We start from the raw sequence: 16816 nt of genomic DNA, 5'->3' as shown, positions 1-16816 counted from the left end.
TGAAACAAATGAAAAAATAGGTATATATAATTCGAAAATTCTGAATTTTGATGAATTCGAATGATCCAACGTAATGATCTTATAATAAACACCCGGTACATTCTAGTCCCAAATAGCAAACAGTCTTATGATGCTCAATAATGAACATTTTTCCTGATCTAGGATCGTTTTAATGAAAATCATATTCAAGATAGGAATGCTTTATAAGCTGTATAGATGGTGATAAATCTCATATTCCATTGAGTGTCACACATGAATAGATTCGATTCCTGAAAGCTAATATCAGCAATGAAGAGCAGTTCGCAAGATCCGACTTGTTAATCAAAACTTCAACAATTTATGCACGACAAGAGGCAGCAACATTCCTCCACAAAATTGGAAGTCTGCCATTATGCCGAAGCTTTTCGCTCCAAATTCCTCCCTTTTGTCTCCGGATCGCTCAATCCATTTCATCGCGGAAAAATAATAAATTCTTTCTGTTCCAAGTAGCAACAAACCCATCCCGTTGTTATGTCCCAGTTACGAGAGCAGCATTCGCCCTCAAAATCAGCTAGTGGAAATATTTTTTAAACGTCGCACGACCGACGACGTTGAAAGTGATGTTTATTGACCCATATAACCACCCGATCGCTTTTACACCCAGTTACCTCCACATAATTCATCGTTCTCCCTTTGGTTTTTCGGATAAATCCCTGTGAAATATGACGAATCCGGTAATTATATTTCTACCGTCCTTAAATCGGCCGTTGGAGTTTCGGGCCTCGTTAAATTTTCTGTAATTTTCTTCTCGGCGAGCTTTTCCGCAGGATTGGCCCCGCAAATTCGATCTATTAATTTCTTTCGTAACGAGGTCAATTGATCGATCGAAAACCTGGGGGACCCTTGGAGTCCTTAATATCTAATCCTCTTGGGTTTTGTTCGCGTTTCCGCTGTGAATTGGGGAACATTGCCGTGGGGAAATGGGACGTCCGGGGGATGGAAAATGGATTTAGATTTTCTCTACACAAAAAGGATGTTTTCGTGAACGAATTAATTTCATATTCGTGGTGAACCCGGTTTCGGTGCAATCGATTCATTTTATCTCAGATTCCTAACCTCGAATGATTAAAAATTACAATAATTGTGCTCAGGGGGGGCTCAGCAGCTACCTCCGTATCAGCCGTATCAATGGAGATGGATGAAATTCTCAGATTTATTACTAGAAGAGTGGCTCTTTCAAAATATGTATCACATTTTCATCTACGGTTACTTTTATTGGGAGATAAACGACTCGAAAGCTGACTGCGAAGAATCCTGAAAAAGCTAAGTTCAGTTAAAAATTCGCCAAAAACGAACGGTTGCACCTAGATGGATGAAATTCTCAGATCTATTACTAGAAGTGTTGCTCTTTCAGAATATGTATCACATTTCCATCTAAGGTTAATTTTATTGAGAGATAAACGACTCGAAAGCTGACCTTCGAAAAAACATGAAAAAGCTGGGTTCATTTAAAAATTCGTCAAGACCGAACGGTTGGGCAGATATGGATGAAATTCTCAAATTTATTACTTAGAGAGTTGCTATTACAGAATATGTATCACATTTCCATCTACGGTTACTTTTATTGAGAATTAAACGATTCGAAAGCTTTACCGTCGAAAAATCCTGAAAAAGCTGGGTTTAGTTAAAAATTCGTCAAGACCGAACGGTTGCACCCAGAAAGAACAAATTAACAGATTTATTATAAGAGGAGTTGCTCTTTCAGAATATGTATCACATTTCCATCTAGGGTTACTTAAATTGAGAAATAAACGATTCGAAAGCTTCCTTCGAAAAATCCTGAAAAAGCTGGGTTCAGTTAAAAATTCGCCAATACCGAACGGTTCCACTTAGAAGGATGAAATTCTCAGATTTATTAATAGAAGAGATGCTCTTTCAGAATGTGTATCATATGTCTATCTACGTTCACTATTATTGACAGATAAATGACTCAAAAGCTGACCTTCGAACAATCCTGAAAAAGCTGAGTTCAGTCAAAAATTCGTCAAGACCGAACGGTTGCGCCAAGATGGATGAACTTCTCAGATTTATTACTAGAAGAGTTGCTCTTTCAGAATATGTATCACATTTCCATCTACGGTTACTTTTATTGAGGGATAAACTACTCGAAAGCTGACCTTCGTGTCACACATTCAGCTAGTTATTCTGTTTTTCCTGGGGTGTGACACAGCTCGCACGAAAACTTATAATGGCTATATCTGTTTATCAGGACCGAATCGGAAAAAATGGTATAGGAAAAAAGTATTTCTTTTGACCTCAATAATCCATTTTTCAGTACTTTTTTACTCAAGGCACAATCACCATTTTAATGAAATTCCCATTCGACAGTATCGAATCCCTTACAGTAACCAATATAATGAAGTTATTCGATTTGGCTTTTTCAAACTGTTTAGTTTTTCTATTGATGGGATTTGCATATATAACATATAACAACTATCTTTCATTCACAAATCCATTCCTGCGGTGCATCGACCGGCATCCAGAATTTTCTTATTTTTATTTCCTGCCAACCAGATCGAACCAAAAATAGCTCGTTTGCCCGAATTCACTTCGCTGAATTCTTTTTGTCTTCGAAATTGTTCCTCCCACTCCCTCCCCACTTCGAACCCGTCTATTTGCTCTGGCTTGCAGGACAACGATGTGGTTCAAGAATCCCATAAACCGATTTTTTTATGGCCGTTCTTTAGTCTTGACGTGGGTGTTGATAAATCGTCCGCCTAGCACAATGGCAGAGGTCTAGCGAAACGGTTGAAAAAACTGGATGTTTGTTTGCATGGAGTTTCGCGAAAATTGGTGTAGAGCGGAGATATACGGGGGTTAATTAACCCTGAACGTCCCTTAATCTTGGCCAAGGAGTAATGTCAGATTGTAATGCTGATATTGCCTCGAATGTTGTACACAACAATAACGCTGGAAATTGTTCAAGATCTCTGGCTTCCGAATTCTGTAGATTTATTTCCTACATTCCTTTTTATGGGCTTTAATACTGGGTATTATCGATAATACCCATCATCCAAACGTTCCATGAGAGAGGAAACTGTGTTGCTCTGACGAGGTCAAATGAGACAGAAACCATGGTCAGCATTTGCTTTTCTTCGGTGGAACGTTCTCCATTTAGTGGCCCTAACGATGGCAAATTGGCTAGCTCAATTCAGATCGGCGGGTGGTATGCATCTAAACTTATTCTTTTATTAGTAGGTATATTAATTTCATGGTAACTTGGGAATGTTTTGGTGGCTGACTTGACGATAAGCACCAAAAACTTGAATTGTCAATGAAAGGTTTATACGGCACTGATAGGCAATAATTAGGCACTAAACTTTTGACTAAATTTCAGAATCAGTGCTCCCAACTTTTCGCTGAATTAACGCACCCAAAGAAATGCCCCTGTAGATATCTCGTTAACTCTTGACGATAAATCACCCTGCGTATAACTTTATTGTTCACCTCTGTATTCATCACGACCTGCAAAACTTGTAATGAAGGCAGCGCAGCGCATTCCAGTCAAACAATGCACGTCATTTCTGCAACGAACTGGATTGAGTTGTATACGCTGAATATGTCGGTATACATACAAACATAATATTCATAGAGCAATGCGACTAATAAAAGCTGTATGTAACCAGTTTGTTTTATAAGATCAAATGAACGGCTTTAACCTCGTAATGATGTCGGTTTGACTGGCAGTTAAGAGGCCATTCAGCCATATTGAGATTTCAAATTGCCATGTTGGCTACCTTTATTTATTTTATTCTCGGGATAAGCTATTATGGCGTGTATTGGGTTTGAATCGAGGCGTAAATCTGTAGCCATATGATTTTTTGTTCATTCGTAGGCGAATTATTTGAATGGCTTGATTTTCATTTAGCTTCGTTTCTTTATGTTTTTATACCCGCGACAAGTAGGTACAGAAATTTCCTTGAGCGTATAACTGAATGTAATATATCAAAAGAGAACTCGTAGAAAACCCTAAAAAAGCTTTGATTCGATTTGCCTTGCTCAACAATTTCGGCAAAATTGAATGATGCTTGGTTTATACACATTCATTGGAAATGCGCATACAGTAATGGTAGAAAAAGGATATCATAGCGCCTTTGAGTAGCCTATATTTTATCTTTCTTTATTACTAGGATACAGGGTGATTTAGTGATTTTCCCAATTTTTTTCAATTAATCGTAATTTATGAAACACCGTGAAAATTTTCATAATATTTCGTTCGTACATTCTTCGTCCTCAGTTGTAATTGTAATTTTTCTGGCCCAGCCTCAAGAAATCAATTACGTTGTAGGTCTTGAGTCGAAACAACACCCTGTATGTCAATATTTCAAAATTTTTTTCACAAATTTGGAAAGACCGGAAAAAAATGAGTAAAACTGTATGAACTTGGTTTTTCTGCATACAATTTTTTCAATTCCTAATTTGAGTCAAATTTAGATGTTTAGTTAATGGGGTGGCAGATAATTGAAAAACAAATAAATTGCCTCCCTCAAATGATTCTTTCCCAGATTAATTCCATAAATACATCGATCCCTATTTTCTTATTTACTGGATCCCAATTTCATTGGAATACGAGAGGACATGTCCGTTATTGGAACAAAGTATTATTAACAGCAACTGAGTCCCAAACAACAAGTAAGAAAATTATCATAGCATTTTCATCGCAAAACATTGAAACAATATGTTCTGTTCAAAATGAAGCTATGTTTCCTCCAAAATGAGAAACTCTCCCCCTTTATTGATTTTTTTTTCATGGGACAATTGACACATACAAGGTGTTTGAAAGTTAGTAATTGATGGTAAAATTTGTCCAAAATAAGGACATGCTCTCTCGTTTTTCAATACTTTTTGAAAATAGGATAATTAAAAATAGTTACTGATTTAAGCTTAAGAAGTACCATTTGGTGAAAACAATCCAGTTTTTTAAATTCTGTACTACTTATCTAATTTTCGAAACATCCAGATTTTACTCAAGCTAACAAAAAAAAATGTTGTATGCGGAAATACCAAATACATTTAATCTCACTTCTCACTTTCCTGATTTGTGAATGGAATTTCAAAATAGTGATATACAGGGTGTTGTTTCGACTCGAAGCGTAAACATTTTTAACATATAGATACGAATCAAATATCACAAAAATGTATAAGGTATAAGGTATAGGGTTCATAAGTTATAATCAGTTGAAAATGGATTCCACACTGAAGTACTCAAGTTGTTTTCATTTAGCAATTCCCATGTTTCAGTAATTCAATGGCAGGACCCTTTTTGGCTCTTCGGAAACTGCAAAACACTAACAAATCCAATATGAAATGTTTTGTGGCAACCCTATCTCCACTAATGATGTTAGTGTTCGGAAAGTCAGGCGGCGTCCCAAACATAATATTTCGACAATAATAATTCTCAAGAAGCGCTGTGGTGAGAAACGCAACCAGGATGATTATACGCCCTTGTTCCCTGACTAAACAGCACGTCTGCATTTCACAATCGTCGACATTCGTCCTGTTAATGGCTGTTTCATCCTTTCTAGACCAACTTGTTACGAAGTCCCATCCTCATCCTCCCAATTGCAATTATAACCTCCTATACACAAGCCGTATATCTTTCCCCAACACTCCCACATGGCCACATCGCTCTTTGTTCCAGAATGAATCCTATCGTTTTACTAAAATTTATTTTGAGGATATGTATATGAGAAGCTGCGAGCAACCTTTGTACCCACAGAGTGAATAAAAAGTAACGCAACCAAGTTCATATTGTCAGCGTCGGTATAAACTATTTTGTTTCAATCTTTATTGGTACTTTACATTGTGGGGATTCTCAATGTCAACGAGGGGTGGAGGTTTTTTCAATTGGCAACTTATACTTTTTGTGCTGAGACCACTGAGGGTGATGCTTTTTTTAGAAAACTCTTTTTGGATGAAATTATGAAACACGTTGAATAGGACTTTTCAAGTTTTCACGTCTTGTGAGGCCAATCACAAACATTTTCAGTCTTCTTATTTTGTTAGAGCAGTCTCAACATCCTTTGAAATTCAAATGAGAAAATGACATTTCGCATATTTTCCCCATCTATTGTATGCAATATAATCTGCATATTCGTAAAAGCAATTGTTTTTCGATAACCCTTCGAAAATATCAATCACTCCTTGTGTATATCATTCATTATCAAAATACATAAAAAAAGTGAAAATTCGAATTCAATAAGTTTAACCATTTCATACCTAAAATAAGAAAGGGTTGATAAAAAATCCGAATCAATGACTCATCAGCAAGAGGTTCATCCATTTCTTGCACAAAAATTGAGGGTTACCGTTAAAACCAGTACGTACAATTTTTCATGCAAATCAAAATTAATTTTCAAAATTTGACTTTTGTGAATATTTATGAAAATCAAAGGTGATGTTTGAATCTGGTAACTCTTACGAAATGAAATAAACAATGATGTGTAAATATTCTTTTGAATGTCAGCAATACAATGGTAATAAATGATAACATATTGGAGATGAATATCAGAGCCAATATAGATGGTTTCAAGCTGAATTCGGTATTATAATCGGAAATGAAATAGAAATTCTGAAAGGGTATTTTCAATACCGATACGTACTGTCACTTTGCATAAGATCCCTCTTCAAATGATTGGTCAACGTAGCCCACTGACATCATCTATGTGTAACGAGTGTTTAAAAGCTACTTTTGTTTTCACCCTTCAAACTTAAATATTATAGAATGATGCATTGTATACATATCTCGTCAGTGTGCATCAATCCTTAGATCGACCTCAGTACCACTATAGTTTCTGTAAAATTCTCCCACAATTATCCCGTGGCAGTCCAAGCACCACATAAAACCTCGTATTATGCAGAAACGAGCTCATATTTTCCCATACACCTTGTCTCGAACAAACAGCACTACGGGTTATTATTGCCGTTCAATAAACCGTGTTAACATTCCCCATAAAACTGGCCCCGGCCGTTGTTTGTCCTTTTCTCATACACTCGAACATTATTAATAGGAAATATAAGAGACGTGTGACCCGAATAAGCGGACTTATAACAGTTATAAAGAGCCTGATTTAAAGGACTGCCGTCCGATATTTATTGAGAGTTGCCAGCGTTGGTCTAATTCGCCGATGCATTCTACCGCAGCTCGATGCATTCGACAGTCGAGCCTGCAGAAGCTGTTGAAATTGCCAATTAAATAGCAGAAGTGGATGATTCACATCGAGCGCCAAATATATGGCTTCATCAAGTGCGAGATCTCATTGAGAGAGATTGAGTTGTTTGCTGTGAAGGTTTGAGTTGATTAAACTTCTTCAGAAATTATTGGTTCGTCTTTATGGCTGCAGTATAATGACCCATTCAGGGTACTTAACTGGAAAGTTTTTTGCTAAAAAGTATGTGGGCATTACTTCACCAGGTTTACAGCAACTGCTAATCTAAATGTATTTCTTAGCAATCAACTGAATTCTTTGATTTGCGATTAATTTCTCATTTTTGCTTTATTCGATTGAAGCTCATGTTATAGATGAAACTTTTATTTTACAGACCACATGCAACAGCTGACGGAACAGTCGGAGAATAAGACTCTGCTCCTGTTCGCCAACGTGTACAGGAGGATGTCGGTGTACTCCAAGGCACCAATCGAGAACTTCTACTCCGACATCAGGAAAGCTCTCGTGGTCAACGTGACCAACGGTGAGATAATACTGCCGGACGTGGACATCCAGAACAGCGCTGCCATCTTCTTCACAGATCTCTTTCCGTTAGTCTACCTTCACACACTTTCCAACACGGAAACCATCAAAGACTTCAGCGTCGACTATAAATCCTGCCTCAAAGAGTCCACCAAAGACATTCTGCCCTTCGGCGACATACCCAAACAGATAGCCCAGTCTCTCGCGAAGAGCCTGGACGCGACTCAGATCCTCTTCCAGGCCTTCGCCGTAGGCCTGGAGGTACTGAACGTAACCGATGTGGTGCTGGTCAACGAGAACGGCCGCAACAACGGAGAGTGTCATGATGCCTTGGTGAAGCTTACGTACTGTCCGCGTTGTTTGGGCTACGTGAGAGACGCGAAGCCGTGTTCGGGGTACTGCTTGAACGTGCTGCGTGGATGCTTGACCTCGTACGTGGCTGAGTTGGACTCTCCGTGGAACAGCTACGTGGAGAGCATCGAGAAACTGGTGAACGCCATGAAGCATCACAATAACGAGGCGGGTGTCAACGCCGATGGCATCATCAGGGAGCTAGACAACAGGATATCGGAGGCTATAATGCACGCTATGACGAAGGGTCAGGAGATAGACAGTAAGGTAGGTGGACATAAGGTTTTTTTGAGATATATCAAAATAATATGGATAAATTGACTTGGGAGTGGAATAAGTTTAAAATGAGAGACGTTAAGTCATTCCTTTAAGCGACATTTCGCAACTTTATAAAGAAACACATACACAAATACCTATATACAATAACAATGAAGAATGTAACATCATAATACCTAGGAAGTGGAAAAACGTCCGTCAAAGGGTATTATGATGTTACATTCTTCATTGTTATTGTAGATATATATGTATCCTAAAACAAGTTGGTGTCCGAAATTTCTAGAATATCGCTGGAATTTTTTAAGAGTCGCTCTGTTTTTACAACCAAAGTTCTAAACATTGTTTCACTTCAGCCTGGTTTATGTCTGCCTACTGCTCCTGAGATGCCAATCGTAGCTCGAATTTCCGCCATCATTTTCTAGTTTTTCGCATATTTTCCCACGTACGGTAATCTCCATATCGTTCAAGCAGCATCCCCGTACATCCCCCATGATACAATTCCGGAATCCACGCAATGAATGGTTATCAATCCGCATCCCCAGACGGCGCAACAAAGCGAGTATAATCGAATCTATCCGGATCGGATCCGCTCAAAGACGGAGCCCGAAACCGAAGCTGTTGAATAAGCGCAATTTATGACGTATGGTACCAACCCGCCCCTATCCGCGTTAGATTAAACATTGGCGGGTGCCCTGGAGAAATCAGGCAAGAGTTGCGGTTCGTCTAAAATGTCCGAAATAATTGAGATTTTCTGGTTGTACGTTAGTCAACGTTGCCGTGGAGGAATTGGGGCGGGATTTCTGGAATTGGAAGTGACAGGAGAATGGGGAATCGTTTCTGGACGAGGTGATCTATTCACTCTACTCTGATTCATGTCTGTAGCCAAGGGGAGAAGTTTGCCGTGGAGGTTTCCATATGTATGTTCTATAGAAACAAAATTCTCGTTGTGCAGTTATTCGATGATATTGGTATTATGGGGTTTGAAAAAATGTTCTGGAAGCGTTCACTTATCCATCTAATTGAGTCGATAGCAGTTATCGTGTTCAGTAGGTCTTCAGTGCTTCTCTAGGTTGAATCAAAATCCAAAGAACGCGAAACAAGTCGAAGGATGGTGACAGAAATGATTTCCAACCTGAGGAGTTCTACTCTACTCATCCACTATCTGTGGATGAATACATCAAAGAAGATGAAGATCAAGCAAGATCTAGAATCATAAAAGTGGTATCCATAGAATAAAAGAAACTGCTGGTGTTCGTGGCTGCCAGTCATCGATGAAATTGACAAGACGTACTTATGTGAACTAATACGAAGTGGAAGGTATAGACCAATGAACCCAATAGGGATATAAATAGATCTTCCACGGAAAAGGTACTATGATAGAGCCTGGCTTCACAGCTACATCACATTATAACGCTCTGTGGAAAACCCAATGAATATACGAAAACGAAGTCTCTCCTTCTGTATCTGAACTGATTTCTGAGCTTGGGAAAGACCAATTTAACTATCAATAGAGAAAACCACTGGAAGAACACCCCCGGACTTGCAACTGCATAACTATTCGTAGTGCTGTCACCGACCTATACGAGAAAGCTACCGCAAGCTGAGCTTCGGTAATTTTCTGCTGATGTGGCACTGTGGATACAAATATTTTTCATACCGCATGGTGAAGTCAGCAGATGAGAAAAGAAGGTTCTATGGATCGAAAGTAGAAACAGTCGAATACCTACTAAGTATACAAATGTCCAAAAGTGCTTACCTAAGAATCATACATAACGAAGAACAAGTCCTGGATTCTCACGAGAACAGACCAAGCTTTCTTAGATGTCTCTGGAATTGTCAATGCATACTATTGAAGATTCCTATTTGGTTGGAAAAATAGGGTAGTAGAACAAAATATCCATATGATGGCAGCTCTGAAAGTCTGAACCAAGCCATGACGAGCGTGATTCAATAATAATAATGATAGCAGCAAGAATATAATCAAAGCGACTAATATCTACGCTTGCTCTGTATTGAGCTACTGATTCGGTGTCATCCCTTCGACCACTACCGATTCAGCAGCTACAGAGAAAGATAAGAACAATGCTGCCTAATAGCTCAATAGAATAAGTAGATCTACCACGACATCTTGGGAGTAGAAGTTTTGTTGATTTTTCCAACCGTATGTCTCAGGAAATTGAAGGACTTCGAGAATATTTCCTGAACAAGGCTGTTTCGTCAAAACTTCATCGATGCTGATAGTTCTATTCCGTTAAAGTTGCAACAGCATCACTCAAAATCGTCCAACACTCTGCAGAAAGCATGATACAAATGCTGATTGGTAAACCTTTGCATGGAAGCACCAGAACGAGGTCAACCATAAGTAGGTCGACATATCTGCGTTTGGTTGACTTCCGGACACTTGTTTTTCAAGACAGAGGGCTTCATCATTGCCAGTCAGGATCAAGTGATTTCAACTAGGAACTATATAATATATGAAATATATCGCCAACTATGCCTCAATGGCGGACGATTGCTATCGTTAAGGCTGAGCGACACATGAAACTATCCAGTACATCACTCGGGATGCTAGAAGTTCACTGACAAGGAGAACAAAAATAGACATGATGCCGTTGCCAAGATTTCATACCAAGATTTGACAAACACATACCAACTCCTAAGAGCGAAGAAGATTCCTTATCACTATTACCAACCAGATTTTGTATACAGGGATCTTGAGGAACAAACAAGGGTAGTTGAAAGCTCTGTTGAAAGATATGAAGACTATCCCTATTGTCATCTCCTCTACAGACCTGATACCGAAGAAACTACCAGAGTATTTGAGGAAACTTCAATTGGATGAAAATATCTATGAAGTCATGCCGAAAGCCCTTTTGTTAGGGACGGCGAGAGCGGTACACAAGTACAGGAGAACACCATCCAATTCGACTAGAAGTACGGGGAGATTGCATTGACACCAAAGAGCCAAGGAGGAAACAGCACCCCCGATCGATGGACAGCAACCACGGAGCAGCCCGCACCCGACAACCACCATAAGCCCGAAAATCTGGAAAGGGTTGCAACAGAGATTTTGCTATCTGCGATAAGTTGGTGTGCCACTGGAGTGTGAAAGCTGCAAGACGAAAGTCACAGATCGAGATGCCCACCACAGTTGCTCAAAAAATGTCAGGTGAAATAGAGCAAATATCAATCTTAAAAAACCCCCAAATTTCCATTTTTCTTGAAGTATCCGGTTGTGAAAGCCTTCATCAATACAATACAATATAGCTTCGTCAATATTCAATTCATGCCATATTGCATTAATTCATAATACATTGCACATTAGAGAATAATTCCTATGACCCAGTGTTGGGGTAAGGATGCATCCATCGATATTGATAGCTGTTGGAAGGCAGCAACTTTTCACCCTGACATTCACCCGCTAAACTTAATCTTCGATGTGCCGATATCAGTATTCATGAGCCACGTCGCCCTCGCAGTGGAAAATATACACTCGAACTAGTTGACAACAAATTTACAACTCGCAGTCCAAGAGAAAGGGACGAGGCGCGATGCTGCCTCTGAATACGTAACACGCATCGATGTGCCAGGTGTCGCAGAAACTTCCCACACTAGATCGTCGGCACATGAATTATGTAACGGAGACTATGTACCAACATCGACATACCGCCGTTCCAACATACCGATCTGAATTAATATGGCGAGGTGTAATCCGAATGCTTCATGCAAATCAATCTCGGTTATCTGATGCATCTCGGCTCGAGCAGCTAGTAAGAAATTCGCTCATCACGTGGTCGAATAGGTATGAAATCGATATAAAGGTGTCGATTTTAGTTGAATCCTATAGACTTGAGGTTGAATGTAAACCAAAGAAATGAAATCTGGCGGTGTAGATTCATAGAATATGCATGGCCATTTGATGCCAGTGTCACTTGCAATTCTTCCTCTGGATCATCATTATACTGACCAAAAAGTATCCGAAACACTTTGTATTGAATAAGCTCAGGTTAGATGATGAATATTTCATTCTATTATCTATGATGTAACACGTATAGGATGCACTGATTCGTCACGGAAGATCAAGGAAGAATGTCCGCTAAGTCAAAATAAAGTCAATAAATGGAAACAACAACTAACATAGGAGGTCCCAGAGAAGCCGAAATATCCAAGTGGAATTGTAGACCGGTTTCGGGGTCATTTTCCCTCGTCAGTACAGTATAGCACTGTAGCACTGAATCCTCCGAACGGAGGATAGTAGTCTTAAGCGATATCGGGGCGTCGTTTTGAGATATTCTCATCGGGATATGCTACCTGTCAGACAAAGATTGTACCAAACCTCGCACTTTCTCTGCAGACTCCTATTACAATTCATGGCTCCCAAGTTTTCTTTGTGAAATAAAGTCACACTAGATAGTTACTTGCAAAGATACCTTGTAAATGGCTTTTCCTCACAGTTTTGGGGTATACAGGGTGAGTCTTTGACTCGTACAAATATTTTAACAGTATTTCTTGGGGTAAAAAAAAAACACTTTTTTCCTTTACCACTTTTTCCGAATCGGCTCGGTTTAAAAGATACAGGCTGTTGAAAAACCATGAAAAATTTTTATTTTATTTTTATCTCACAAACGGTTATATCCTCGGTTATATCGAATGAAATGAATTTCGGAATATAGTTTTTCATTTATTTGATTAATCTTTTTCCAAAACAATATTTCACCCACGTATTTTCTTATCATAACCATTATGTGCCAAAAAAATACTAAAAATTCGAAAAATCCAACTCTTGCAACTGAGTTGGACGCTATATTACGAATATTTGAATGTTTTGTAAAATAAAAGTATTCTTCATATTTTCTCGTATAATACGGAATTTGTTAGGCCAAGCCTATGTTTGTGATGGATCGGCGTGATTCTACAGTGCTATTGTTGGGATCTTCTTGCTTCTTAACGTCGATTTTTATGTCTGAATATCACCACTATTAATGGTTCAATAATATCTTTCCACATTGAGGTGAAAAAAGACAGTAGTCGAGTAATCGACCATGTTTAATCTGCTTATGGATTTTTCTGTTCACCTGATGCAACTTTTATGTAAAAACCAATGCGGAAGGATCCGATTCAGTTATATACCACGATTGCAGAAATCCCCTTGTTCCATGAGAGCAACAAATAGAAGTTGGTAATATGAGAAGCAATCATGTAACTAATTCTAACTTATTGACACTTCTCTGACCATTCATAGTGAGCAAAGCAGGCTCAAAAAATGTCCAAGCAAGCTAGTCTGCTGTGAGGCATTATCCTTCGCAAACAATCAGCAAATCACATTATAGTATGTAGCACCAAATGTTCCTACCCAGAAATGAACTTATCTCTGCCCCTACCTAGCTATTCCTCATCAGTCTTTCTGAACAAAGTTCCAAAGATTATAGAGTAGAAAGATAGGAAACGCCCTCATATCGCTAGTACTAAACCGACTACATTTTGGCCAGTGAAAACACGCGTGACAATGAGATGGCGCTAAAAACCCACTGTCAATACAGGAAAACTTTTTGATAACAGTTTTCTATTTTTTAATTGAGGGGCGCGAAATTCGAATTCTATTTCTCGAATTCCATTCAAATATTGAGTTTGTTTCTATCAGAAAACAAACATCCTGAGCGACAAAACAAAAGTATGGTTTTGTTTTGTGATCAGGATGTTAGTTTTCATCTAAACATTGTTTGGAATCAATTGATATCAACGAAAAACGCTGTTGGATGTGCTATATGTTTATTTGCAATTCATAAAAAATTTACAAAAATTTAAAGAGTGGACAATAACTGAAGCTTTAACTAGGACACTAAAGTATAAGGTGATCTGCTATACGTCGAAGGTGTTGTTTCTGTACAAAAGGTTGTTCTGAATTGATGAAGTTGAATTTGTAAAATATACATATATCAGAAATCAGTATGAACCAATATTCAATATACCATCATAGCATACATATTCCAGTTACTTACATATGTAGGTATTATTTAAAGAATTTTCAGAACCACACTAAAAAAAACCTTACAGACATACGCAAGACCTGTATGTCAGTATAGTTTCTTGGTGCTTTTTTTTATGATTTCCTTATGATATGGTCTCTTCATGACACAATATACAAATTGATTAATGAATGAACAAAACACTCACAGCAGGTTTCATAAAATTTTGACTTTCTAAACAATAATTTGACAGTCACTCGGTTCCCAAATGGAAATCAATAATCAATATATTGAAATCAATATATTGAAAGAGAAGCAATTGAGAATCATTGAATGGACCTATAAAGATCATAATTTCCCCTTAATAGGCCGTTCATGCAAGGGATACTTTCTGCATACAACAATTTACGTCGATGAACAGTTCTCAATTTACCTGCAGTAAAATGTTCATTGCACATGGTGTAGTTAGTAGTGTTTGCTGAAGTAATTGTCTTCAAGCCCTGAGAATTTTATCCACTTCGGAGCACTGAAAATTAGAATCAATGAATGACCGATTCACATGTTACGATTTTTAATACTTACGCTTCCATTTTCCTTAGTTGAGTGAAAAACTTAATCATATAAAATACATTTTATTATTTGATCCACCGTTCTTTACCATTCAATAATTTTCGAACAATATTTTGATGTTTTCACCAAGAAATAAGACAAAAAAATTCAAAAATCAGCAACTAGAACGAGCCAGATAAACAAAAAGCGGAAAGAGAATCAAAACATTCAAAACGTGACGTCTGAAATCTTAAAAAATTTCATATATTTCTGCAAATGGCACTCAAATTAATATTTTAACCAGTCCTAGCGTCTTTAAAACACGCGTGACACACAGATGGCGCTCAAATCGCTTTAGTCGCCTCGTTTCCCATCTTTCTACTCTATAATCTTTGCACAGTTCTTACTATATCAAGTTCTGAAGCTTTGAAGAGGAAACCGATGGATCTGAGAGAATGGTCTCCTACATAAAGTGATGAGACGTAGGTTTTTTTCTCGCTATTCGTTCTATATAACGGTGTTGGCCCCCAAATTATTTTCTATTTGCTAAAAACTCATCCGACCGAAAACGGCAAAGTGCGTCGCCGTCAAAAACAGATCCCCAAACAAACGCAGGAATCGCCCATTCACCCAAGCCTCGGTGAAGCTAATGACACTATTTCGGCGTATGATTCCGGCCTGGCTACCCCGAAGACGCGATTTATGTCATTCCGGGCATTGCGCGAACGTAAACTTGAAATACGACTTGTAAAACTGGGCGAACGTTAAACGGGGACCAGGAGAATATAAAATATTCTCCACTTATAAGGCATTACCCGGCCATATTTTGTCGGGGCAAATCTTTCGGATGCCTCCTTAAAGTAACGCAATTACGGTTGCCTTATGGTCGAGGAGAAATCGGCGATTTATGGGTCGATCAACTACTTGTGTTTCCTCGAAGTTACCTCGGGTCTTGGGCTGTTTGCCACCGGGATCAATTGAAAATAATGCGCGCAATTAAGGAAAATGCCGGTATTACTTACGTTTGATCGTTGTTGCCTTTGGTGGCTGTTACGGGACCCTCCGAGATGGGATTCCCGATTGTTACTTTCTGCTGGCGTAATTTACGACATCCTTATTCAGTTTTGTCTCTTTTTGCTCACGACTGAATGATTGAGCGTAGAAGAAGCAGTTACTTCTTCTCTCATCGTAAATTGATTTTTTGCCGAACAGAAAAATGATGGAAATTATGCGGAAACACCCTGTAGTATATGTACGAAGCTTTTTCAATGCTATAGATACAAAGACGCCAACCAGATGGTCCTCAGATTGTAGTGTTCACTCCGAGGTTCACTCTATACAAAATTCAAATACCTACATGAGTCTTTTTCGTCGAACTGGTCAAAACAAAACGTCTCACCAAAAAGACACACCAAACAAAACTCTCAAGATGTTGGAATTTAAGAAATTATCGATATCATACGACCCTAGATATTGTGTTTTCGACAGGTGCGAGGATTTTCCTCAATGATTTTTCGTACAAGAATTATAGGCATGTTACGAGGATATATTGAAAAATTCTTAGCCTACTATAGAATAGGGTGACCAGACGTCCGTCATTGTGACGGACAGTCCGTCAATCGTCCAAGAAGTCCGTCGTCCGTCACTAGAAAACGTCCGTCAAAATGTCCGTCAAAATCTGGAATTTAATTCAGTATTTTTCTCAAGAAAATTTGAGATGAATAATGAGAAAAGATAGTGCAAATTTACGGAAGATCTTTCAAAAGAATTTCCATTCCTTAAAAAAACAAAACCTTATTATGAAGTACAAAATGTAGGAAGGGTCAATTCAGCATTGTATTTGGAGAAACAAGGTATATTATACGGCATGTTTCAAGTTACAAACATTAAAAAAATGATTAATGCAGCAGCGTCTTCCTCCCTGACCAAATATTACAGACATTC

The 16816-nt window shown here is 38.5% G+C and overlaps 1 protein-coding gene across 1 annotated transcript in view; it reads left to right on the top strand.

The window, feature by feature from the left end:
• The window catches only part of LOC123312457 (division abnormally delayed protein), a 353204-nt gene that overhangs the window by 203879 nt on the left and 132509 nt on the right, over positions 1-16816 (top strand). Inside the window, exon 3 of the mRNA XM_044896902.1 lies at positions 7582-8348. Within this exon, the coding sequence (XP_044752837.1) occupies positions 7582-8348 (767 nt within the window). The remainder of the gene's footprint in view (positions 1-7581; positions 8349-16816) is intronic.

Source organism: Coccinella septempunctata, chromosome 4 (assembly GCF_907165205.1).
Source record: "Coccinella septempunctata chromosome 4, icCocSept1.1, whole genome shotgun sequence".
Classification (NCBI taxonomy): domain Eukaryota; kingdom Metazoa; phylum Arthropoda; class Insecta; order Coleoptera; family Coccinellidae; genus Coccinella; species Coccinella septempunctata.
Note: the sequence above shows the minus strand (reverse complement) of the source record. Positions and strands in the feature narration are given on the sequence as shown.